General features: G+C 44.5%; 1 protein-coding gene across 2 annotated transcripts; it reads left to right on the plus strand.

Annotated features, from left to right (window-relative positions):
- Nucleotides 1-651: 651 nt before the first annotated feature.
- On the plus strand, nt 652-27,349 carry pax2a (paired box 2a). 2 transcript variants are annotated; one of them, XM_053436485.1, is made up of 10 exons: nt 652-700; nt 2,229-2,397; nt 3,415-3,612; nt 7,228-7,313; nt 7,493-7,612; nt 15,897-16,072; nt 18,038-18,158; nt 25,454-25,555; nt 26,930-27,016; nt 27,209-27,285. In XM_053436485.1, the coding sequence occupies exons 1-10, from the start codon at nt 658-660 to the stop codon at nt 27,283-27,285; spliced, it is 1,179 nt and encodes a 392-aa protein (XP_053292460.1). In that variant the 5' UTR covers nt 652-657. The 2 variants fall into 2 exon arrangements, with proteins under 2 accessions (XP_053292460.1, XP_053292459.1); XM_053436484.1 differs by having other exon boundaries at nt 658-700; nt 27,228-27,349.
- The last annotated feature ends 221 nt before the right edge of the window (nt 27,350-27,570 follow it).

Below are 27,570 nucleotides of genomic sequence, written 5' to 3' on the forward strand. Positions count from 1 at the left end.
GAGGAGGTGGAGGGAGGAGGGGAGGGAGGGGGGGAGGGGGGGGGGTGATCTGTGGGACTGCAGCTTTTAGAAACAGACACACAGCGAGCGGGGTTTCATTCTCAGCCCAAAGCTTTGCTCAGGCACAGCCCATTCTGGAGGAGAGGGGGACGCAACGCTCCGCCGTGTGTCCGTGTTGTTGTCATCTCCGCCCCTATCTGATTAAACCCACAGAGCCCGCCGCTCCTCCGCGCCGTCACATGCAAGACGAGAGAGGGATTCTTCTTTCTTTTTTTTCTCGGCCTCGACATTTCCAAAGCGGACCCGTGGACACTCCAGCTCCTCTGCTTTCCGCCTCGCTCATGATGTCCTGTAAACACAGACAGTGAGAGCCGCTTTGAGCCAATGTTGCTGCGTCCGGTGCGCTCTGCACACGCGTGGGTCATGCTCCGCACCTGACAGCTCCTCTCTCCGCGCACTGCTCCCCTCACACTTTCACCGGAGGAGAAACTTAGAGTCGCCGCACAAGAAGTTGCTCGCCGCTGCGGACTCGTCCCCACACGGACTGCTTTACACCAAAAATATAGAAGTGCTCATTTTTTTTTTACCCCTACAAAGCTGCACCACTAAGGCGAAACGGCGACCTCAGTCGATTACCTTTCTTTCCTTTGCTATCCCATGGATATTCACTGCAAAGCAGACCCCTTCTCGGCGATGCACCGTGAGTATACTGAGTTAGTTCACACACACCGACGTCTCTGCTGTGGCTCCACTTACGGTGCAAATGAGTTTCAAGGCGTTTGCAATGACAATGATGTAAAGAAATACGCAGGTAGAAATGTTAAAATGGGCTTTTATAGATATGTTTTATTTTACGTCCAGGCTCGATGTTTGCCAGCGTATTATGCCAGTACTGTATATGAAAACAGAGATTTTTTAATACAAGAGATTAAATGTGTTTTACCTTTACTTCCAATTATCCAACCCTATTCTCATAGAAAGCCAAAGAGGAAATTGGCAAAGTTTACAAGAAAACTAGTTTTGAATCAGTTTCAGTCACTTCATATCTTAAAGTTATAAATTCAACTTATTAAATAACAATAATAATAGTTAGTAATATGTAAAATAATAATTCTGACTTGTCTCACTCAAAAGTTTTGTTTGGAGTTTTATTTTTTCTTAAGTTTCTAATGTAAAATATTCATGTAAGTAAGTACATTTAAGATGTTTAATACCAATTACTCTGAAGTGAGAAATAGAAACTCCCCGAATTTAAATACAAAGCGTTTATTACCTGTGAAGTGACACATGCGTTAGAGAGAGCAGAGCACGTTGTGTGTAAATGGATCAGAACGTGTCACTTTATTAACACACTCTTCACATTCAGGTGCGTAAAAATAAAACCTGAAGTAAAAACAGAAGCAGTAGCTGTAACTGGGCATTTCCTCGTGTGTTTCTTCCCCCTCCATATGATATGCGTAAGGAAGACCCGGCACCGTGCGTAAATTATTTATTCCTCCTCACTCGCACCATCCGCGTTTGTAATATGAGTTATCAAAGCTCATTTTAATTATTTACAGCAATTGTGCGAGGAAAATTAAACAGGTTGAAACCTAATACCTGGCGACATGTGTTAGGCTGCAGGGAAAGAGATGCTCCTGGAAAATATTGCCTAACCAAGTCAGTGTGTAAAGGGAGAGGGGAGGAGGTAATGCTGTTTATTCCAAAAGAGACAAAGAACTGGGTTTTATTATTAATAATCATTTATTAATTGTTGTATATTTAAAAATGTTTATTTTGAATTTAGTATTTTTTATATGTGTATTTGAAAGTAAAATGATCACAATACGATAATTTTAGAGTTTTTAATCATTGGCTGCCTTCATTTCTATCATGCTTTAACTTATTATTAATATTATAATTATAATTATGAAATCGCAATTGTAATAATCCTAGTAGGAGATATTTGCCAGAAATTTTACAACAAAAGGTTTTTGACCAAATAGTAAATGTGCAAGCGTGCGCTTTTACGCATGTAGGCAATACAGATAAACACGTAAATCATACTGTGTGTGTGTTTGTGTGTGTGTGTGTGTGTCTGTGTAAAACAGTAATGTGATTTACTGTAATTGAAAAAACACATTCTCACCGTAAAGTAATATAAAAATCACTCCACTCGGTGCAGAGACGCTGCGTCCTCTGCAGGTATGTAATGTTATGCCCCCCCTGTGCCGCTGTTGTGTCCCACGCAGGGCATGGCGGTGTGAACCAGCTCGGCGGGGTGTTCGTGAACGGCAGACCCCTCCCGGACGTGGTGCGGCAGCGCATCGTGGAGCTGGCCCACCAGGGCGTCCGGCCGTGCGACATCTCCAGACAGCTACGGGTCAGTCACGGCTGTGTCAGCAAAATCCTCGGCAGGTAAAAGGGGGGATCCAGCACCACTGCAACATAGCCCTATGTGTGTCAAACATCAATCTTCTATAGCTCGTGTATATATGCGCACCCAGCTCTATTTCAGCCTCAGTCATCGGTTATGTAGGCAGGTCATTTTTTTTTTTCGACTTTCTTTCTCTATTTATTTTTTTTGCTTGAACACAGCAGTTCTGCGTCCGAGATTTTCTCTCCATCACTCTCAGCCTCACAAAAAATAAAAACCCCATATTCCAAAGATATATTTTAGGAGTAAAGTTAAACATAAATTGAGAAAAAAATATCCCATTAGAATTAGAGGCTGTGTGAAAATTATAGGTGATAAAGAAAATATTGTGTTTCAAATACAGGCTTGAGTTTTATATGACTCATAACCAAGTTAAACTCACATCTGAGCATCATATTCCATTGGAGAAAAAAAAAATACCATAAACACAGACTTTAAGTTGAAATATTTTTTTTTCCATGAGTGTAAAATGATAAATTAGTTTTACATCATTTTACTTCAGAGCACAGATGCTGTGAGATAATATTTTGAAATATATTTTTTTCAGCTATCAGAAGGCATTTCAGAGGTATTTTCATTTCACACACACTGAATGTTTTGTCACCAACATTTACCAATAGGTCATGGTGGCATGTATATATATATACGTGCATGCTACTGTATAAGCTCATGGAGACTGGAAAACTACAAAACTGTCCTTTGGTCCTGTCCGTGCAACTGCTTATATTGTGTGTTTTTTTGTTTTTTATCACACTGCTTTTTCGTTGGAAGTCCGCTCTGTTCACCTTCCAGCTGACACACACAAAATAGGCCCATACAACAGCACACTTCAACACAAAATGTAGATTACGTGCAGACATATTTGTTGTAGGTAATTATTATTTTCTGACCTACATAAGTGCAGAAGGTCGGCCTCTCATCATTCAGACAGCTGACTCACTGATTGTTGGATATAGGATGGATCCATTCAGGAACACTCACTCTGCCCCCCCATGCAGGTACTACGAAACCGGCAGTATTAAACCCGGAGTCATCGGTGGCTCCAAACCAAAGGTCGCAACTCCGAAGGTGGTGGATAAAATAGCAGATTACAAGCGCCAGAACCCGACCATGTTCGCCTGGGAGATCAGGGACCGGCTACTGGCTGAGGGCGTCTGCGACAACGACACGGTCCCCAGCGTCTCCTCCATCAACAGGTAGGTGGAAAAAGCTGATTTCGTTTGGTTTTGACAATGTTTAAAAGCTGTGCCAAATTGTGCCAAAATGCGTAAAATCTCCCTGAAGCACACTTCCCTTATTTGATTTTTCCTAAATGTGTAACAGATAATGTTTGAGTGTGAAACAATTTCAAAAGGGAAATAAGAGTGGGGGGAGTCGTGTCATGCGCCACGCCTAAATGGGATAAATCAGCTTTGAAATAAGCAGAGAGCCATTTTATCTCCACAGACGAGGTCTGAACCCTAGTCATTTCAAGCCGAGCCCCATATAGCCTATAGAACCGGGGTGGTCTCACAAGTGCAATTCAATCCCCTGTGCGGCCCTCCACGACACTGCCTGCACACGGAGGAGGTGGGGGAGCCGAGGCGGAGGCTGCATGGGGCCACGGAGAATCACATCTGTCGCGATAAAAACCGATCAATACCGCGTAACCAGATCCAGAGGCGCAGGGAAATACCCAACAAAGTCGTTCAATAGACGCGGACCACACTGCGACAGAGGCGGCAGCAGGCAGCCTCTTTATTGCTCTGTTTCCCCAACACTGAGGTGAATGTGGAGCCACAACACAGCACCATTTCATTCTTAATTATTAAAAACATACAGTTATTATTATTATTATTCATATTCTTAATATTATTGTACATTACCTTTCATGACAAATAAAAATACACTCAAGAACCTGCAGGAGATTGCAACCCATTAGCGTAAGTTCCTATTATTATTATTTAGCTTATAAAGTATATTATTATAATAATTATTACTATAACATTACTATTATTATTATTATTAATTATTATTATTATTATTATTATTATTATTATTATTATTATTATTATAGTGTAGAATAAAGGTTGAAAACTCCCTAGAAATAGAAATATCTAGTCCCAAAATGGATAGTTGGAGTATAAAAGAGTTTCTGTTAACAGACACCCTACACCTTCCCCTTCCCCAGATGGAGCGGGGACAGCAGTGGACAAAGTATCTTTAGACAGAGGAAGCCCGGTGAAAAAAAAAAAAGCCCCAGCACTGCCTGCTGCAGTGTGCAAAGTGAAAAAAGTCCCCCCAGTGCCTGCGAGTGATGAACTTTGGTTAGGAGGCACTGTTCCAGAGAGCTGGTCATCGGCATTACATTTTAATGAGCTGAAGAGAGTCTCATAACACATCCAGCTTTAAATGGAGGAGATGGATGAATCTTTATGTAAAAAAAAGAGAAAGAGAAATAGAAAGAAAGGGGAAATTGGGCCACGGTAGAAATGGGGGTTTCAACAGGTCCTTTTGGTGCCACTCTTTGTTCTAACCTGTTGTTCAGAAACCTAAGGGCAATGCATTCAAACAGGTACTGTGGTGGTGAAATGGTTTTACTGTAAGAGAACATATTTGAGCCGTGTGCAGGAGAAATCGAGTCCTTTAAAACTAATTTGGCCTGTGTGGTAATAATTAACATGAAAGCTTGTGGCGATGCACAAATCTGCATTTCATCTTCCTAAAGCTTGACCTCACAAATCACAATGTGATACTCACCAGGTTTCACTCTTTCATTTCCAAAAAAGCCCGTTAGACATGAAGAGGAGTTACTTGATGTTTATTTTATTGCAGTAAAATGAGCAGTGCTCTTGAGGTGTTGTGTTATCTCCAGTGATACTTTCCTGTATTTTTCACATTACAGGCTTCTTTTAAAAACAATATTCAATTAATCATGTTGCTGCTGCTGTCAAAGGGAGGATTGGGAAAGACATGGCGGAGGGAGAAAGTGAAGAGGAGGAGTAAAAAGAGGCAAGCGGAGGGGGAGACGGAGGCAGTTGACCCCTGGTGGTCTCTGTGGTTAAGGGGCTGACCTCTGCTCTGTAGACTAAAGAGGATGTCCTGGCTTTAAACACATTTTCCCTGCATGAATTATTAAAGATTACACAGATACTGGGTTGCACTTTGTTTTGTTGCCGCAGAGAGGAGTTTCCAGCCGCTGCACCATGCCCAGTGGACACAGGCGTACCCATTGGGTCCTAAGTGGCTTTCAATCATATTGATCCACATTTTAATATTTCTTTGGGGAATTTTTTCTCCCTCCACAAGGGCCGAGCGCCAAAGTCGTTAATTCACCCATCCAAACTGCTTATTCAATATCAACAACACAGACTCGAAACAAAGTCCTTGAATTTATGAGGCTCCCTCGAGTCATGAGGTCAGATAACTGTTGTGGTGAGATGTTAGAAATTCAAATAAAATATTGATGTGTGTTTTCTGGAGGAGGCTGCTTGCCTTTGTTACCCCGCCTGAAGGAGAAAGTGTAGAGGACGCGTGAGATACTGACTGGAATGAAAAGAGTCTTGATGTACATTTTTTTTTTTTGCCCCGAGGAAGTTTAACCCCATCGCTGCCTGACGCAGAGTTGATGGCTCGTTGCTGGGTGCTGCACGGGAAACGTCAATCGCTTCATTTGCAGTCTGTTAAAGTCTGTTTTTGTCACATCTCTCCAGCGAGAGGGTGATTCCTGTCAGTACACAGCTCTCACACGTTATTGAAACCTCTCACATTCCTGGTTTGATGTAATTCGATCAGAAGCAGAGCTGAGATTGTGTAAATCCCATTGTACCCTCCTGTTTTCAGCAAAATTACTATTTACTATTTTCTCTATATGGTTTCTAATTTCTATCATCTTTAAAGTTGTGATATGATTGTGTCACGTTTTATAATCAAAGAGACACAATCATAAGCTTGATGTGGCGGTGGTCTTGTGTTGGGCCAATAAGACGTCATTGCTTTCCTGTAACATGTAATTTATAGATCTACATTTGCATCCGTTGTGCCTCTCTGCCTCGTCAACTTTTCTATCCCGGAGTTCCCAGTCAATAAGCTGTGGTCGTCCGTCTGCAACAGACGCCAGCGAGGGGACAGAGAAATACAGAAATGGATTTAACGGGGTGATGAAGAGAGAAAGATAAAGAGATAAAGAGAAGAGCAGGGTGAGAGAGACAGACGCTGTGAAGTACAGTAAAACAGAGAGCCCACTGGACACTATAGAGCAGAAATGAGAAAAGAGGATGAGGGTGGGAGCGAGAGGAGTGAAAGATCAGGGTTGAGGGATGGAGAGCGAGAGAGAGAGATTGAGGAGAAACGAGGGAGAGGGGAGCGGTAGAGGGAGATTATTAGAGTTGGCCAGGTAGAGCCAGTGAAGCCGATCATTGAGGTGAATTGATGTGATTTCATGCTTTGTTTGCAAGATCATTCAGACCAAAGTGCAATGAAGACTTTCCCGCCACATCACATCTTACTGGTGTGGGGACTTTATCATATTTCTAACCTCAGAATCCAACTAGATTGAATCCACAATCTCAGGGGGCAGCCACTATTCAGCTGCACACAGGAGCTGAGAGATTGCCCCTAAGGCCCCCCTACAGATTGGCTAGTTCTGACAGGGCCCGAGTGCGAGGACACACGCGTCCCAAACGACAGAGCACTAGTACATGCACGGGCGTAAAGTGGATGCGATGTGCCGTGGTGAAGTGTCCCGGGGCGGATGCAAGGGAGCTGGTGTGAAATCTCTGTGCTCTGGCAGCAGAATTGATTGATCCATGTCTGTTTGTTCGCCTCACCAGGATTATCCGCACCAAAGTCCAGCAGCAATTCCACCCGTCCCCCGACGGATCTGTTACGCCGCTCTCTCCGCCCGGCCACACCATAGGTGAGCAAGAACGAGGCCACACACTGATTTACAGCAGGAGGAAAACATGAAGACCTGCATGTATTTACCCATTTCCAGCAACATGCACCTGTGTGAATACACAAATGATACACTCACACACTGTACACACACACTGTACACACACACTGTACACACACTAACTCAGCTCTCTTCATCAGTGCCCAGCACAGCCTCCCCCCCTGTGTCCAGCGCCTCCAACGATCCCGTAGGATCCTACTCCATCAACGGCATTCTGGGTATCCCCCGCTCCAACGGCGAGAAGAGGAAACGAGACGAAGGTAAGGGAGACACAAGACCTCCTTTGTTTTCCCATCCTTTTAATTCTCTCCATCACTCGTCTCCCACTTTTATTTTTCCTGTGTGTGAAGAGGATGGCGTTTATGACAGCGCTGCAGCCCAGTGTGTTTCTGTGCGCTGTCTCCAGTGACTTGTTATGTTGTGTAGCAGCCAGGGCAAGTGTTGTGATTCAATCAGCTTTCTGATGCCCTATGTTTTACCATACGCCCACAGAGCTGCATCTCAATTTCATAACATGCTCAGGCGTACTGTAGATATTCTATATAGCTGTCATACAAGTCTAATCCCCCTTGGCAAGGCATCAGTGCTGCTGTTCTTTTCAGTTTTATATCATAAGAAGAAAAAGAAGGCAGGAAAAGAAGTTGTGTTTGTGGTTCTCTGCCACGATACCATCAGTTAACCACAACACAGTTTATATTTTACAGTACATAGATATATAAATACATTTGTGGCTGAGCTGTATTTTATTCTGAAGGGCTGAACAGCATTTAAAACTCAATAATATTGTATTTTTTGTAAGACTGCATACTAGACTACACACAACATCAGGGGACTGGCAAGAAAATAGATATGCTCAAAGATTAAGTGGAGGCCTATCCGGTCCAAGCCAGAATTTCTCATTCCTAGGCAAGGCAAGAGTGGACACACACTGCCTGAGGGCTAATAGATTATCGGTTGTGCAAACAATTGGCTTTTTTAATGCCTATGAATTAACATGTCCCTAGTGGAGGCCTGAACAGGTGTAGGAACAGACCGGTGGAGGCAGCGAGGGGGCTGCGCGTGTGTCTGCATGTTTGTGTGTGTGTGTGCGTGCATGTGTGTGTGTGTGTGTGTGACTCTGTTGTGCTGCTTTGAAGGGGCTGATGGGATTATATGGTGGAAATTATCCCAAAGAGCACTCATCAAAACAAGCCACTTCCTTCTTTTATGTTTCTGTCTCTTTAGTTCTCTGGAGTGGCAACCACATGGATGGAAGGAAAATCGGACATTGTAAGTTGAAGTTAAACAACCTTCTCTTCTGCTGCTTTGGTCAATCAGATCACTTTCCTCCTAGCTGCTGCTTTCACTCTTCCAGGGGTTTTGAGTTTAAAGGCAGGCGGGAGGGATTTTCTTTCCAATAAATAATCTGCCAAGAAATTAAAATGAATTAACGTAAAGTAACCGTTTAATAGCATCAAGCTCAATATACAGTAATGCTCAGTTGTGTGTATTCACAATTGTTATGAGGCACAAATATGGATTTTCAACACGATGCAGTTTATTCTAAGAAATAAAGCAATAATAATTATTAGCCTGTGTTGTCAAGGAACCTCTTGTGTTTTATTATTTAGATTAATTTAGCGTTGCCCATATTTTTAGAATTATCTCAGCTTTGTCGTTATTTCACAAAACAAAGTTATAGTTAAAGCCTCAGCTACAGAATGACCTGTGCTAGAAAAGGCCTGGTCCATCTGAGCTGAATAAGAATATGTCACGGCAGAAACGGACCTGCAAAAAAATGTTTAAATGTTCCTTTGCAACTCCCAAATCCACAAGTAAATAGATAAGAAAGTGGATAAATGCATTGAAAACAAGGGGAGACCTGGACTTTCTTGCAAGTCTGTAAACAAATGTCATACTTTAACTCGCAATGTTTAACATGTGTGTGCCTATTGCTGTTCATTTGGCCATTTTATGTGAAAAAAAAGAAGTGCATCACTGCTGGTGTTGGCGGAGGTGTGTGTTCCCGGTGTGGCTGAAGTCGGTGGTTGCCCTTTGAAGAAGAAAAAGGTCCCCATTACCGGAGGGCTGTAGAGATAATGTAGTGTGACACGCGTTATGTACACCGGGTCCCCGTAAGACGAGCTTCAGGGACATGGGTGCCATAAGAGCCATTAATCTGTCCTTGTCATGTGTTATTGCAAATTAAAAGTAGCATGTTACACTGGACGGCTCTGAGCGGAGATGGGAGGAGGAAGAAGGGAATAGAGGGATGAGAGATCAAGAGAAAGAGGGGGGGGGGAGTGGGTTTACGAGGTGAGGATAGAAGAAGGAGGCCCTGGCAGCCTGACTGAGAATCGAGCAAGGATTCGTTTTTTGGATTTGTGCCTGTATGTGTACACACACAGACACCTGTGCATGGAAATGTGTGTGTGCATTAACGTAGGAACTCTGTGGCTCCGGATGCTCCTCGCACAGTGAACATAGTGACATTTAAAAGAATTTGCAATTCTGCGGAGGAAAGCCATTAATTCACAAATTAACATCTCGCCCCCCCTACTCCCTCCCTCCCTCCCTCTATCTCGGATGTGCAAGCTATCGAAAAGACAAAAGAAATAGCCTTAAGGGGGGAAAAAGAGAGAGTCTCAGCCCTATCTGTGGAGAGATTGGTTTGCATGTCTGCAAGCAGCGATACCAATTATGCCAGAGCTGGGAGAATGCGTCTCAATGCTCCCCCCCTCGTCCCCCCCTCCACCTCCTCCTTTGCCCCCCCCCCCCCCCCACACTCCTTCTCTTCCCACCGCCATCACCACCACCACCACCGCTGCTGCCTCCACCCCGAATCTATCCACTGCCAGATTTATTTGTGTATCTCATTACAGGAAATGGGATGTTGTTCCTGCCAAATGCATTAATAGTGAAGTGGGGAAATTAGCCTGTTGTACAGCACGCTCAAACTCAGTCATTTAAACCTATGGTGGAGGTGGAAGCCAAGAAAAGACTTGGGAGGATAGGGTGACGAATGCTGCGAGGTTGTCAGATGTTGGATCATATCGCGCCAAAGGTGCATGCATTTGTTTTATAAAGTTTGCGGCCCTCCACTGGAATCTAAGAGATGAATTTTGAGTGAATTATCTCATAGCGAATGACAGCTCTCATTTGTTCACCTTTCTTGAAAAAATGCTTTTGCTATTAGCGCCGCAGCTTTGTGTTAATTCATATTTTCTTACCAGCTTCCTCCTGACCTTGCCGCTGTGCGCAGTCAGGTTGATGTGACCTGAGTGTATGTTTCTCTCATCACCGGCTTACCACGTCCTGGACGGCGCCCAGTGGGGAGGACAGGCAGCAGGGAGCTACAGTGATAAATTAGATGGAGAAAGCAAAGGTCATAACTTGTGATTGTAGCGTGGGTGTGGGATGAGTGTAGAAGGAGCTGATGAGTGTGTGAGCGGGGAGGAAAAATATGGCCCTGGCAGGTTGTTCATTCATGACATGAAAGAACGATCGTGGCACCAGAGTCACATCAACCTTGTTCAATAGCTGCAGGAAAAAATGAGTACAGTCACCTTGTTGATTTGTTCAAATTTGATATTTGGCCCTTTTGAGGATCGTCCGCCATGTATCTCTTACACATATGACCCATTTGTGGAGTTTAGATCAGTTAGTGTATGGATTTGAACCTGGGCCTACACTGGTTGGCTAGTCAAGCCAGTCCATGACAATGAGTCAATAGAGGATCGCTTTAGAAAATAAATGCATCCAGAGCGAGACAGAAATAAATGGAATCATGAGCACCATGATGGCCCTGATGGGGTGTGTGTGCCAGAGAAAAGCTCTGGTCTGAGAGGGGCCACAGAGCGTAACATAGAGACAAGAAGCTGTTAGGGCCCCGACAGTGGAGGAGGACACAAAAGGGTCCACGCTGCATCTCTCCCCCCCCTCCTTCTTCCGCGCTCAATCTCTGTCATTCTTCCCCTTCAACGTTTCATTCCTCCTCTCATCTTCCCCGTCTTCTCTCTGAGTCCTTTGCGTTCAGCGGCGTGGCTGCATGAGACCCCCCGTAAACAGTTGTAAACAACGCACAATGAGATCCGTCACCAAAATATAAGGAGAGGGAATTCACTCAGTGGAGAGGAATCATGTCAGAGAAAAGTCAATTAGGGGCGCCGATGCCAAGAATTAATGGAGCAGTGCATTACTCGGCTTGAGGAGGGAGAAACGGCGAGAGAAAAGAAAGCGTATACGTTAATTGCATTTCCACAAATACTCGCCACACAGAGTGGAGACGCTAAACGACAGACTGGTCCAGAGGAGGGTGGAGATGAAAGCAGAGGAGGACAAAGGACAGTTAGAGAAGAGGGAGAATATTTCATATATATCCCTCATATCAAGTTATTTTTCTGTAATTTATCCAAGTGAAATAATATAAAATCACAATATGGTATGTTTTTCTGTTTTCTTCTTGATTTTTGTGAAGCGATTTGCTTGATTTGCTTCCTTCTTTTTTAAAAGACGAGAGAGAATTTATTGTAATGGTCTCCCTGCACTGGCACACTTGGCTTTTATACTGCGTGTGTTTCAAACGGTTTGCAAATATTACATCAGTTTTATTTGGCAAACTGTTTTATCTTAATTGACAGTTTTTTCCCCCACGAACACGCATCACACGCAGTTCAGTGTTTTGCTCAAGGACACGTTGACATGTGGGGAGGAGACGAGGTAGCCTAGAAAACTAACCACCAACAAAACCCCCAATGTACGATTAACACCCAGCTCACTCTGTGTTGAGTTACAGACGCCGCTCATGAACTGAATCCAAACAGTTGTGTGCTTTTATTTAGTCGTTTTAAACCTCTGTCTTTGGCCCTCCGTCTGAGAATGTGAATTACATTACATAAACTAAGAAACGTGCTTGAAAAATACTATCCATGCAGCCCCAGTGCCTCAGCAGTGAGTGCAAACATCAAATGAGCATCACTTCGCCCGCTGACACTCAGTACACTGGTTGGTGGTGCTAAATCGAATTAATAAAGCTCTTAAACACGCCACAACATAACAGGATCTTAACAGCCATGGCAGTGGTGCTGTCTCTCTCCCTCTCTCTCCGCCACCCCACCCACCTCTCTCCTTTCCGCTTCACAGGTTTCATAAATATAGCTTACAGCGAAGGAGTTTTCACCCTCTGGGTATACCAGTTTGTTTGTGCTCTCTCTTTCTTTTCCCTTTTTTTTCCAAGCTCAACTGCATTTTTTTTAAAACAGCAACAAATGATCCACAATTTGCGATAGCATCATCCCGCCCATCAGCAGAGGACGAATAGGTAAACGGTCCACCCGCAGCCTCTGATCTAGGAAACCCTGTGTCGTTGATTTACGGAGCGAGCCAGTCAGTGTGTAGGAATTCATTTGCCTTTCAAACAAGTCCCCCCCCCCCCCCCCCCCGCCACCACCACCACCTCTTGTCTGCTCTGTTATCTTATCACAGGAGCAGGGGAGATGAAAGAAGGACATAAAGTGCCACCTTGCCAACACAAGACGTTAACATCCCCCTTAGAGACAAGCAGAGATAGAAGACAGCTTTTGATGCCATTGTAGTCGGCTTCACAGTCGCTAGTGTCATTGGTTTAATCTTTGTGAGCGTGTGTGTACAAATGGCTGAAAGAGTTTTAGCTTGCTGGAGGCCTTTAGCAACTTTTATTGTGAACCAGTTGCAGTTTCATGTTCATTCGTTGAATTGGACAATTACCAGCTTCCATCTCTTCAACATGGCTCAAAGAGAGAATTTGCTTTTTTTGGGGGATGATGTGTGAACGTCACTGTTGGAGAGTCTTGTTTTTTTAGTTTTTTTTATCTCGGTTTGTCTCCTCGCACTTTGGTGTTAAAACAAAGAGACGCAGTCTGCTGGTGCTGTGGGATTGATAAGAGGATACCTGCTGAGACACCCAAAGGGGTTGGAGAAACAATGAGAAAATAAAAAAAAGTGAGTCAATGAGAGACACACACACATACACACACACACACACACACACACACACACATCTGACAGTCGGGCTTCACACTCCACTTGACACGCTGACTGTCAAAGGATGAATCTGATTTATTGCAGCCATCTTATGATATATGTCAAACATGAGCCTCTAATGGCAAATCCTGAAAATAAATGATATACTATTATTTCAATTTAACGGCCATATCTTCAATTTCTTTAGCCACATGAATTTGAAATATATTGACATACATGAGTGAAGAGCCAGAGATGAAAAAACCTCTCTTATGTTTTACATTACTAGTGTAAACAAACCTTTAACTATGGCACCTCCGCCAGGGCCCTTATGAGACCTGGATCTGGTTGGACTGATTTTTATTTGGATTGGACACACATTTTTTGGGGGGGCATAAATATGGATAAATATCCATGTAGGAAAATGAAGAAAAGCACTTTATCTCACAAGAAAGTTGGAACAAAAATAACCCTAATCTGTATCGGCACCATGAATTTAATTAGTTCTTCATTGGGTCATGCCTCACCCCTCCACAAATTTTCATGGAAATCGGTTGAGTAGTTTTTTGCGTAATCTTGCTAACAGACAAACAAATGTGGGACAAGAACGTAATCTCCTCGGCGGGAGCACAATGTGTCGCAAGATATCGATTTAGCTGTTGTTTATTTCTCGTCGGTTCAATTTCCACGTTCAAGAATTTGCTTTTAATTTTTGCCAGTGAGGCTTTTGATTATGTTTGTTGCACCACAGAAAGTGCAAAAAAAAAAGAATATCGTACAATGGGAATCTATGTCCTTTCGCTGCCGGTTCAGAAAGCCTGGTTATGTGTGTGAGAAGCTGCTGAGTGTGAACATGCTCCTCCGGTGTGAATGACAAACACTCGCTATTGATTGAGCTCGCCTCTTTCCTCAGACCAGCTGATACGATGTAATTAATGACTCTATTCATTATTATCATCTATTTTCTTCTGTACCATAGACAACAATTGAGTTTCATACAGCAACGCTAATGCTGCTCCGACACCAACACCAACCCTTCACCCAATGGAGCTGTTGAAAAAAAAAAGAAGCCTGTGCTAACATACTTGGTTAACTGATGGAAGGAAAAGCACACGGGGAAGGAGAAAAAAAAATGGATTCCTTCATAAATGTTACACAAAGCCTAAAGTCAATATATTTCAGTGATGAAATTCACATATACCGCCAACACACACCTTTCTCTTTTCACACACACACACACACACACACACACACGCACCCAATTGCAGTTCTATTCCATTCCCTCCATGGATCTATTTCTTGGTGCGAGTCGGGGTTCATCCTCTGGCCTCAGCCATTGAAAAAAGGTCAAGCAGCCGAGCAGAATGGCAATAACGCCCCTGAAATGGTACCATCAGTGGAACATGATTGATCAATTGAATTCCATAGCACAGAAAAATGTGGGATTAAGTAGAGTATTATACGCACAATGAGTTGAGGCATGATGTTCATTCCAAGTTCATTTCGCCTCCCTCCTCTGCTGGCGGATCAGGCAATCAATAGCGGCCTTGCATATCATATATCACCGCTGGCTCGCCCAGGAGAGAACATAATCTGCTGCAAATTTAGAATGACAGATTTGTTCGGTAGCTAAAGCCCTCATCCGCTGTTGGCGGTCGGGCATAGGGAGGAAAGGGAGGGCGGCGGGAGGCAGGCAGTGGAGTAGAGGTTCCTGGGATGCTGGCTGGAGGTTTTAGCCGATTTCTTTTTTTCCTTTTTGCTTTCAGTGTTCAGGACTTGATGAGTGAGCAGAGGTTGGAGCTGATAGCGGCAGCGCTGGGCTCCCTGGCTGAGTTGATAGGGTCAGAGATCAGGAGAACGAGGGAAGCATAGGCTCATTTGTTTATATAGAGTGTGACCGAGTGAGGAAATGCATACGCTTGCCCTCGACGCCCCGTCCTCATTCGGCCCCACTCCATTCTGTTTTCCAGAAGACAGGCAATATGTGGGGGGGGGTAAGATGGAGGGTTAGAAGGAGAGACGGACAGAGGGAAGGGTAATATGTTCACGAGGAAATAGTACAGTTAAATAATGGCTCTCCATTTCCCGCTGGCAGAATGAGAGGCTCTGTATGTAATCGGCAGCCCCACTTTCTCCACCTGAAACACACGCTCTCCCTTACAAGTATATATTTGCACTGAAGGTAATCCATCAATTACCATAGACCTATCACATGATGACCGCGCTGATGGTGGCCACGAGGAGAGGAGGGGTGGGGGAGTGTGGAGGGGGAGGGCAGAGAGCTGCTGGAGTGAGTGAATGTGTGAGAGAGGAGGAGAGAGACGGTGGGAAACAGAGAGGGAGATAAAACGCAGACACGCCGCTGGGTCTCCCTGAATTTACGGCCGCTCCTCGTGCCATCACTCTCGCACCCATTGAGCTCGAAAATGTTCTCCTCCTGCTTATCTCCGCCTGCTAGAATAATGACAAGTAAAGTAAAAAAAAAAAAAGATGGAACCAGGCCCTGATCCAGAATATTCTCGCCCTCTCTTCCTCCTTCCGTTCTTCCTTTCCGTCTTTCTCTAGATGGCTCTGATGGCTCAGGCCCCGGCAGCGACTCTCAGGGCAGCGTTGAGAGTTTAAGGAAGCATCTGCGAGCGGACGCCTTCACCCAGCAGCAGCTGGAGGCCCTGGACCGTGTGTTTGAACGTCCATCTTACCCTGATGTCTTTCCCACTTCAGAACACATCAAACCTGAGCAGGTTGGCCACACAGATTTCTCTCAACACTGACATTTACAGCCCGGCAGTTTCTCCCCCTGTTTCCCCTTATGTTGGAGTAGTCAACAATAACATAATTCACACAGATTTCTAATATTATGACCTGATACACATTCTGACACAGGCGACCAAAGGCTCTGCACAACTTCTTGCTGAAGGCAAACGAGCAGCCTACAGCCTATTACAGCGGATAACCTATATTTACATTTATTAGACTGTTAAACAACAAGAGACTATTAATTTCTCCATTGGAACTCTATATGGGTGCCCACGCAGCCTTAGCAGTGCCCTAATTGAGTTCATTTTCATCTCTGTGCGATCGCGGGGAATTACAGCGGCGATAAATCAGAGGGACAGCCCCTCAGCCGGCTCTACAGCCCCTAATGCAGCTAATTACCAAAGTGATTTCTACGGCAAGATCAATACCAAAACGAATTGGAAATGACTTGCAATCACAAAGAGTGGAGGAGAAGGTATTAAAAAGGCGAGAGGAAGGTGGAGGAGGGGAGAGAAAAATGGCGTCAGAATGGTCCAGAAAAATCAGTTTTAATTTGATGTAATATTAATCAGGCCGCTTTGCACTCGTTCTGCGCGCCTCCTTTTTTTCTCCCTGTGTCCAACACCCCCTCCTTTTCTTAAAGTGGTGAAAAGGTGGGATATTAGGCTATTAGGGGCTTGTCTGGTGTCTGCGTCAGGGTATTAAAAAGCCATTTTGAGGAGGCCAGGCTGAATAGGCCTCATCCCTCCCACACTTCTGGCAGCCATGTGGTCAGGTCATTCAGGCCCCTCTGTGCTCGCCACTCGCCCGGCCCTGCCCAGCCCTGCCCACAGCCCATCTGCATGACAAAATGGCCCTTGTGCTGCGGAGGCCCAGCGGAATAGAGAGGAACATCCAGCCTAGTGCCAGGGAACAGTTGTAAGCAGACAATTAGAGTTTATCTGGGATAGAGGCAGACAAGACCGGGGTCACCGGCTTGCCCCTGTGGGACCCCATCCCATTGAGGCCAACAGATGCACACACGCAGTCGGATCCAAACACTCACCGACACAAACGTGCACACACACACTTATCCTGTTAAAGAAGAGGAAGTGTCATCTCATTAACAAACAGGATTCATCACAGCTGCTGTAGAGAGATTAAAGTGAATAAACACCAGAGAGACTGAAGTTTTCCAGTGCAGCACAGTGGGCCGACGCATTTTGAATGATTAAGTGTAAAAACGTGAAAGATGGCTGCAGCTGCACATCGCGTTTTATCACGGCCAAAAAAGAAACACAATGAAAACCCTCCAATGTAAAGTAAAAAAAACAAAACTAATAAAAATGTGAAATACTTGCTGTACAACTGTACTCTGTATTTTATCATTTTATTAACACAGTTTTATGTGTTCCTCCTGGAGGCAAAGCACAAAGGTTGATTTTGAGGTTGTACTCCCCTTTAAAAAAACACACCACATGTCTCTCCTGTAACAAAGCCCTGAATGTCTCCTCCCTTGACTGGTCACAGGGATGACTGCAGTGGAGCACAAAGAGCCAGCTGACACCCCGTCCTTTCACTCCTCTCCCAATCCCTCTCTCATCCCTCTCTCCCTTTCTGCCTTCTCCTCAGACAAGCCCTAATGCATGCATACATCATGGGTCTTGGTAAAAGCACAGGGAGCAGGGACAGTTGGGGTTGAAGAGAGGAGGGGTGTTTGCAGAATTCACAGGAAACATGGAGAATAAAACACAGCGAGAGGATCACAGACAGCTTCCTCGCATACACCAGAGGTTATCTTCAGACATGTTTCACATATTCTCACTCATACGGGGAGATCAGCTCCAAATCTGTAACCAGAAGTGGGCTTGCATGTGGCGGAGCAGTGATATTACCCAGATCACACTATGTTGGAATGTGAGATTATTCTACAGAAGTGTCAGTAGCTGTTTTTTTGCACCTCTCCTCAGGCAAATGAGTACTCTCTCCCGTCCCTGAACGCTGGCCTGGAAGACGTGAAGCCAAGCCTCTCCAGCAGCGCCAGCTCCGACCTCGCCTCCAGTGTGTCCCAGAGCTACTCTGTTGTGACAGGTACAATCTGACTCACGCTACATCGATCCCTAGAAGAATACACGTACCTGCAGCAGGTCGAAAACTTCCGCGAAACAAGGCGGGCGAACTTAACAGGAGTCGGAGTGCAAACATAGTGTGTTGAGCTCGGCTGCTGATGCAAAGTCCTTCCACTGTATCCATCCAGGAAAGATCCGTCTGTAGAGCAGTTGTCCCAAAATAAGCACATATGATAACAGTCCTTATAGAGTATTAACATGGTACAACCAAACCCTTGTTTTGCTTTGTCCCTTTTCACCTACTCATCAAATCTCTTACTCAAAACGTCTTCATACCCCTGATATCAATGAGCAGAATCCACAAGTGGAGGTAGTTGTCGCTAAACTACAATATGGATTTTTTGGGGATAAAGTTTTCCATACACTAACTCACTCAATGTATTATACTAAAATACTTGAGGAAACTCAAGTATAAATTTCTGAAAATTGGTCGAATGAGTGAAGTCAGTATTGGAAGAAAAACTCAGTAGCAGTTCAGCTACTTCTTATTTAAGATATTACATGATCATTGACTCTTTACAGTTCTGACTGCCACTTTATGACGGCTCACACATTTTCCCGCGATATATAAAATTCTTATCACCAAATGAAAAAGCTTTTTCAAGGCACTTTTTTCTTCTTTCTTTTTTCTCTGTGTGTTTATTTCCAGAGCGAGGTGATATATCATCTGAGCCCATTAAATCCTTCAAGTCTTTTTCGCACGCCGCTCCTAACTGGCTATTGTGTTAGCCCGGATTGGCCCGCTAACAGATTGACTGGGAGCACTTCTCATAAGAGACAGCTGCTGTTCTCGCCGCGACACGACGTTGTCATCAAAGGCTATGATAGCCTGTTGATTGACAGCGGCTGGAATGGCACCGCGGCTGGCTGGCTGCCTCATGCTGTGGAGAGAGAGAGGGAAAAGAGAGAGAGAGAGAGTAAGAGAGAGAGAGAGAGAGAGAGAGAGAGAGAGAGAGAGAGAGAGAGAGACGCTGTTGAAGAAACAGGAAATTTGTTTTTTATCCAACTTGTGAACTTCCTGCTGTTTTCAATAGTAACTCCCACTGAGAGCCAACAGGTAATGGCAGGTGCAGTGGATTGAATTGCGTGTAGTATTAACTATCTGTATCATGTTACCCATACTGACCCGCCCTGCATTGCACACTGGCTTCCTTCACTCTGCAGTCGACATTGATGGCCGCCCAGTTAATTGAAATATTGTTTCATTGTGGCTGCTGAGGCACTTTCCCAGGAGAGGTTAGGTTTACTGCTGGCCACCGAATAGTATGCCAGCCTTTTATTAAAACGCACATAATTATGCAGTGGGCATCCAAGTCAATGAGTCCACTGTGGAGTGTGTGTGAGCGTGTGTGTGTGTGTGTGTGTGTGAGAGAGAGACAGAGTTAAGAGGAGGACAGCATGATTGAAAACTGCAGTAGCCCTTCTCAAATGATCCCTATAGTCCAGCCCCAGACCCCGGCACTGAGCTGTGGGAAAAGAAAGACCCCTTTTTTATTCCTGAATATGTGGGAGGTAGATTTGCCCCAGAAAGTTGGGCCTCAGGAGAAGAAAGGTGTGTTTTTGTCTTTTATGCCGGGCTCCTCCTATGAAAGCGGTCTCGCTCTGGGGAGCACACTCATAGCAGGTGGCCTCCAAGCCACCTGGGGGCCTGGAGGAGGGGGGGGCTCCTCAGGCGGTACATGTGAGGGCCACACATTGCATAATGAGGAGGCGAACCAACACAACTTTAAGTGGAATAGTAGGTACTCTAGTACAGCTGAATAAAAAAAATGTGTTTGAGCTTCAAATTAAACTCAGAAGTAATATCCAGTAAACTTTTATTACTTAATTTTCACAACTATGCAAAGTAATGCATGAAGCATTTGATTGGTTGTAGGTTGTTAGTGCATAATATAATTTTTTTCTGCCATTAGCAAACACTGTAAATAGGAATGTATGCCAAGGCAGAAAAAAAATGCCAAATTACCTTCCTCACTTAGGCTGAGATCCAATTATCAATAAATTATGCTCTGGTACTGGATGGAGCTGCGAGATTATATTCATTCTTTAAATGTTTTCTGCTCCCAATTAAAATTCATACAGTTATTGATCTTGTTGATTTTTATGCCCTGAAATTTGCATAATCTATTAAAGATGAATGATTAATGAAGTGCTCGCTTTTCGCATTCCAAGGGCGCTTGTGAAAGCAATGTCGGCCATCTTTTGTGTCCTCTGTTTACCCCGATGTGTGAAAGAGACAGTTACCTCGGAAGGAGGGCGACAGCCAAATCAGAGGGAGAGATTTAGGGCACTGAAATGCATCGCTGGGATTTAATGAGAGGATGAATTCCCTCCCCTGCACAATGGAAACCTCCACATTTCCAGCATTTGAATTAATTGTTATTATAGTGTTACACTTGTACTGAAACAAGTTACTGATTACTATTAAATTAGGTTTTTGACTTGTAAATAAAATAGAACGGAATTCCTTCCTTACTTAAAATATGTTGTTTTTGCCTGGATAAGGGTAAATTAAGCGCTTTGCTTTGGTGTACACAGTAAAAAAAAGTTGCTTTGTGTGTGTGTGTGTGTGTGTGTGTGTGTGTGTGTGTGTGTGTGTGTGTGTGTGTGTGTGTGTGTATCCAGTCACACGAAAGTAGGAGAACACTGTGAACTCCCCTGATCCCTGGCTCTGCTCCAGTGCTTGTTTGTCGCCACAATTTTCTATTAATATCTGAGCAACCGACAGTAGCCTGAACATGCTTTATTTTCTTAATTTGTAGAACGTTGCTTAATAGCTGTGGTTAAACGGGGTTTCATCTCCGTGCAGGCTGGGCTTGATAATCACTCTCACCAGTGCCTGCAGGGAGGCTGGGTGTAAATGGGCACCCCTCTGACCTACTAGAACTCCAGCAGATCTGAAGAGCTGGTTCTATCCACTCTCTGTCTTCATGTTTGTTGGTGGCTCTACAGAAGAGGTGGGAAAAAAAGGTTTAATTTCAAATTAATTTCCACTTTTATGACTTGGCAGCACCAGCTTCTCTCAAACAACAAGCCCCCGAACCCGCGGTGCTTGGTGTGTGGCCTGGTGACAAACGGCTTGTCTCAGCTCAGTTAAACGCCCGCAGCCCCAAGCCTGGAAATTAATGTTTATATCAACCCCCCGCAAAAGCACTCTAACCTTTGAGCACACATTTGATAATGAATTACTTTAAACATGTGGATGGGGAATTCAAGCTATTTGGCCCGGCAAATATCCTGTTCTCACTCAGGATACGATGCAGCCTTTGAGAATTTGATTGTCCCTTTCTTTTCAGTGGTTATAAATGACCACCTCCTCAATGCAGGAAAGCAAAGGTAGAAGTGTAATTAGCTGAATTTGAAGGAAACATGACTGCGACCCTGTGGAGGAAAATTGTCTCTGTACACTCGTCTCCAGATGACCTGGAAGTTTTGCTAAATCTTCAACATCGAGCAGGAAGGAAAAGTTCTCCACAGATCGGCTGTCAGCCTTTCAAAACAGAGATCTGCCAGTAAAGGGTTTGCACATTAGAGTTCCTTGGTGAACGTTTAAAAATGAAATGCCCACTTGAGAGAAGGCTGTTGTAGCTATATCCTGACACATCACGCCGAGCACTGTTGTGGACTCTTAACAGTCCATTTCTATGGTTGATGGGGTCTGTAGACGTGGTATCAGTGGTGGAGCAGAGACAGATGTTGGAGAACTCTATAGCGTCTCCACTCTCTCAGAGATGTGTTTGCTGGGTAGAGGAGTCCCCAAGGACCCTGAGTTTATCTTCCATCTCCATCATCAGGGCCTGTGATTTGACAGGCCCCCTTTACCCGGGCTCTGCCTCGTCTCCAGGACAATAAGCAACACCATGTCTGATTAGTTTCAGAGTTCAGTGGTCTTGAACGCAGCGTTTGTATCAGTTGTTGTTGCGTCGTAACCCCTGTCTGTTTGACAACGGTTGCCCGGGCACTGAGAAAACAGCGGCCTACAGTATTCTGCAGGAAGTCTCACATAGCGTGTAAACAGACTCACTATCATGTTTAAATGTCCTACAATGTGGCCTCCTGGTTAGGTGTTGGATTCCTGCTAAATGGTTTACGTGTCCTGTGAATGTATAATCCCAACGATCTAGGTGTAGTACATGGTGCATTAATGGTTTGTTTTGGAGAGAGGCTAACCACAAATACTAACTGTCTCGTCTCAGTAAATACTGCTTTTCAAAGGGAATTGGTTTTGTTTCACGTTTAAATCAAACCCAGCGTAACTGGACTTTTGAAAGCTGTCGTAACTTTAAACACTTCATGTTGGCTATAATTAACTGCAGAGTAGAACTGAGTGCTGGCCATTTGCTGTAATTTCCACATGCAGACTCTGTTTCCCATAAATTCATGACATACTTGTGCAGTGCATGTGACAAAATCATGGTCCATCCAATTAGGTGCAAAGCGCCCATTCATTAGAACATTTCTGTTCACGCCGGAGATTTGTGGCAAACGTTCTTTTTTTTAATGATAAGATCATAACTCAAAATTGTGCTCCGTTATACTTGTGTCGTTTCCTCAATAACAATGGTATTTGTCTCAATGAGATGAAGGTATCCAGTGTAATTGCGGCAGTTGTGTCTAAATCAACAGTTGCAGCCGTCACAAAGACAAAAGAGGGAGAAAGAGATTTGGAGAACCTGCAATAGATTTCTATGGGAAAGCAGTCAGTTATGTTGCCTGTTTCCCTGGCATTAGGTTCATGGGGCTGACAGGGTTGCATCCCCCTTCCATAGAGCAGCCCTTATCTTAATGAGGAATCGCAAACACACAGTCCTGTTGTAAAACAACAATGATGGGGGAAGCAGCTAATGAGGCTATCATAGTGTCGGGGAAAGAGCCATCTCTCCCTAAAGGCCCCATTGAATAAAACGGGCTCCGCAGCAGACGTGGAGAGGCCGGAGACAGAGCTCGCATTGATTACATAGGTTCGAGAGGCAGAGCAGCTGAAAGTGAAAGATGCCAAAACTCATCAGCCAAATTGGATCAAAGTGTAGAGTTCTGAACTGTCTGCGCGCCGATTGTTTGCTTATTTGTGGGAGTGATTTTGTTTTGAGGGAGCAGCCGTGAGATTATGTTGTTTGTTTACCCAAAACCTTTGGGAAATTTTTTACGCATTTAAGCTTGATTGATCAGGCGCGATGTGTTGTTGCTGCAACATCTCACTGGTGTGTGTTTCCACTTAGTTGAATGAATTACTGCTGGATGCATATGAGATTATTATTATTATAAGCTATGGGAGTGAATAAAATCAACTGCTAAAGACTGCTCATCTATTCAGAGTTCATATGCATTCATCCATATGTATGGTCTTGACTTTTTAAAAGTTGATGTGTACCTCTTAAGAGAGTTCCTCATTTGTTGCCCTTTTATTCCGACTACAAATCTGAGTTACAAGGCACGGGTAACTTGTCATTGGGTTAGGGTTAGGGTTATATCATTGAGAAAGCTCAAATCCCTCCCATCTACATCTGAGTGATTGAAGTGAACGTATGAAACGTATGTGAGGAGTTACATGTTTTTCATTACACCTAGTTTCTTTTTCTTTTGCTTCCACTTGGCAGACTCTCACCCATCATATCCACCTTCCATGTGTGTAAAGCGGGAGCCCCATGAGGCATCCTTTGCCCCGTTCACCCCCTCCTCTGTTGGGTACTCGGCTCTAGCTGACATCTTGCCCCACCAGTCCAGCCTCTCTGTAGATGCGTCTACTCCCAGCTACCCTCATGGCCCCTGCTACAGCCTGTATGCCAGCCAGCCCTTTATAGCAGGTACAACTTTACCCACAAGGCCCTGTACCCTGATCAAAGTTAAATCACGCTAACACTTTCAGCAGATTTTTCTTTCTCTTATTTAATTCTGTGTTCTTATAATTTAGTGATATATGCCAAGTCAAAGCGTCCACCTTTCACGTTGCAAAGCCATAAATCCCATCATGCTTTGTGGCTTTACTGTTGTGTATACAGGAGCAAAACCGACTGCCCCTCATTAACGGCAACTACTCTCTCCCCCTTTTCACCCTGCTTTTCTCCGGCTCTGACCCTTTACTCATCCCTTGCGTTAACAATAGGCCTCCAAGTCCTTCCAGCCTCGTGACAGGCCCGAGGTCTGGGGGGCCAAGCAAGGCCAATAGAAGGAGGGGGGGGGGGTGCAGAGGCAGAGATGTAGGGCTGATGCTGGGGTATGCTTTGGACCCACTACTCCCTGTCCTGTGTGCCCCTTCAGCCAGCCAGGCCCGATGCTGTCACTGTTAATTACGGAGCTGAATGTGGAGCAGGGAGCAGAGAGAGCGCTCAATGGTCTGATGCCCCTGTCAGTTTTAAAGCTGCTTAGGACAGTGGTACATTCATCTTATAGTAGTCATCGTCTCTGATGAGATCACTTTATTAAAATAATTTGAATAACTTTCCTGAAGTAAATAAATTGCAAATTGCAAATCTGTGATCGAGCGTTGACCCGTCCAAGGTGCACCCGGGCTTTCACCTCGTGCCTGTTGGGATTGGTGTCAGAGCCCTGCGACCCCAGGCAGGATAAGCGCTGCAATGCTGCAAAGATTACACCATTTGACCTTGACTGTCTCGAAGTAATTTAATGGTGTGACATTTTGTGACAGACAGTAGCAATATTTATTATTATCTGTGACTATTATGCATCACTTCACTTTGTTGATTTTAGTGGTTGCCTTGTATATCCTGTGTCATTATTGCTGTGCAAAAAAAACAAGAACAAAAACAAAACAATGAGTGGTACCATAATGGCAGATTAAATCTACCCTGTCTTCACAAAAATATGTCTATATGCAAAGAATTACCTTTTCGACAAAAAGGAGAAACCTTGACTGACAGGTCTTGCAAATTGCAAATTGAAGATACTCTTAAGATCTTTTCAGTAAAGTTTTCAATGATAACATATTTCATCTGTTCTCTTAAACTATCAACCTTTGCAGATAATTATTCTTTCTATGTTTAGACTCTTACAGTATTTGTTTACTACTGAGAAAACATACTGGTTTGAAAATAAATTATATTTCTTCCTGTAAGTGCTTCAGTTGCCTCAACCTAACCACCCAGGACTCTGGACAATTCTTTATTGGAAAAAAAAAACCATTGCCTGTGAACATAACCCAGGCAACGATGATGTGTATACAATAACTGCTATATACAAAATGTTTTGGTTGGAGATAAAAATACAATCATTAACTGTTTTCCTCCTGTGTGCCTGCAGGTCGAGACATGGCCAGTACCACCTTACCTGGCTACCCGCCTCATGTCCCCCCCACAGGACAAGGCAGCTACCCCACCTCCACACTTGCTGGAATGGTTCCTGGTAGGTGACACTGTTCCCTTTTTACGATGCAATTAATCTGTCTTTCACAGGTTATGTTTTCTGAAGATAGTCCCCTTCAGTTCATTTTGCTTAAACAACTTGAGGTCACTTTCACGTGAGTGATCTTTTTCCGTGATTTCTTTGACGGTGCACATGCATATAAAACCCACAAGCCCCCCCCCCCCCCCCCCCCCACCTTCCAGTCAGTACGATGAAGAAAGCTCAGATCGTTGCTCCGGACTCATACTATTGAAGGAAGCTTGTTATAGCTTTGTTAGACTGCGGTTAGCGCTGTGGTTAGCATCTGCGGATGAGGACATTAGATGAACTCGATAGGCGATCACCACAATCAGTGGCCGTGAGATAGGACAGTTCCTCTCAGTTACACTCCAGCTCCCAGCGCTCATTACCCTCGCCGTGTCCACACAGCGCACTCTCACCAGCCCCGTCGATAAACACTGCTTTTGCTCCTCTCCTCGCCTCCCCGGACACTCAGGGCTGCGGAGCGTATCTCTTTCCCCTCTACTTAACCTGCAGTTCAGGTTCACAGCAAACAGTTAAGGGTCAAAACACAGAGGCGTGGAGGGCCTGTAAATATTTAAATCACTATCTCTCTCAGGGATGAGCTCGAGTTACACGACCAGCAGCGAGGATGCTATAGCTGCCGTGTAGCGCGTGTTGATCTCTCCTCCAAACTGAAAACACAGTTCTCGGAGACCAGTGCCTTTCACACTGGCTGATAATCAAAGCAGGCCTGCAGTATTTACAAGGGAGCTCAGTGTGCATGAGGGTAACATCGTAGGATACACATGGAGGTAAAAGCTGATATTTGAAATCAAATTAAGGAAATTTGTTTTGCTTTATATGTCACTAGAAACACACATACAGGCACAGATGCCTTCTTAACCAAAGCCTTGTAAGTTTTTTTCCATCTGGTGGCGAAGATTTAGTGACTGGCCCCAAACACTGTTAAAGCAAAGGCCATTCTTCAGCAGCTTCATATAAAACCCAGCGTTTATGGTCTCATAAAAAGAAAGAAACCTGTGGACCCAGAGCCTCGCTCTCCGACAAACCCTCTCAGCCTCCCTGTCCTTTCTACCACGACCTGCACTGGAGGACGAGCGGCGCGTGAGAGTCTCAGGGAACCGTATTAGGAAGTTTTGAAGGGAAGAATCATCGTCACTGAAGGAAAGGACAGAGGAAGTCGTGAAGGCCGAGGATTCAGTTCATATGAAGAGAGTGTGGAGAAATGTCTCAATAAACATTGTTGTGTGACCAAGCTGTAATGTAACAGTGATGGAAAGGAAGTTGTCACTCATTGTGTTTTGTTAGCTCTTTGCTCATGTTTGTTGTTTGTATTGATCCGTTCTTTAGGAGGGGACTTTTCGGGGAACCCTTACTCCCATCCACAGTACCCCAGTTACAATGAAGCATGGCGGTTCAGCAATCCAGCATTACTAAGTAAGTCACTTGGTCTTATATCATGAAATCTGACACACATATTGTGCATGTATAAGCTTAGATTTGCTGTACACTCAAATTAAAGTCATATTAAAAAAACATGTATTGTCTGTCCTTGGGAATTTTAACAGTTGTCTTACATGATGTTTGACCTCATTGTATCCAACGGTTTGTTCTTCTGTTGACTTCTAGGTTCCCCTTATTATTATAGTGCCGCATCTCGTGGCTCCGGACCTCCCACTGCTGCCAGTGCCTACGACCGACACTAGTTACCATGGGGAGCGGCTCAAACTGCAGGGCCACGGCCTCGGCCTCCATATTGTCCCCGTCTGAGAAACACTACGGTCAAGGAAAAGCGAGGCGGAGTCCTAAAGGAAACCCCCCCCCCCTGTGATGTTATGTGATGAGGAGAGAGGATCAGCGAGGTCGATGCCGGCGCATCTCGCCCCAAGCTTCAGCGTTACACACTTTGGGCCAAAACAAGGGGCCGGCGGGGCGTTCAGAACTCACCCATCACGCCCTCACTCTCTCACAGACCTGAATATTTCCAGAAT

The sequence above is a fragment of the Pleuronectes platessa genome, chromosome 12 (genome assembly GCF_947347685.1).
Source record: "Pleuronectes platessa chromosome 12, fPlePla1.1, whole genome shotgun sequence".
Lineage (NCBI taxonomy): Eukaryota > Metazoa > Chordata > Actinopteri > Pleuronectiformes > Pleuronectidae > Pleuronectes > Pleuronectes platessa.

What these genes read in the sequence shown, in the direction of transcription:
- pax2a (XM_053436484.1), top strand. Translation starts at nt 658, where the DNA reads ATGGATATTCACTGCAAAGCAGACCCCTTCTCGGCGATGCACC. An exon ending in TCCGCCCGGCCACACCATAG is followed by an intron (nt 7,314 to 7,492) that starts GTGAGCAAGAAC and finishes TCTCTTCATCAG; the next exon opens with TGCCCAGCACAGCCTCCCCC. An exon ending in CAGCAATCCAGCATTACTAA is followed by an intron (nt 27,017 to 27,227) that starts GTAAGTCACTTG and finishes TTATTATTATAG; the next exon opens with TGCCGCATCTCGTGGCTCCG.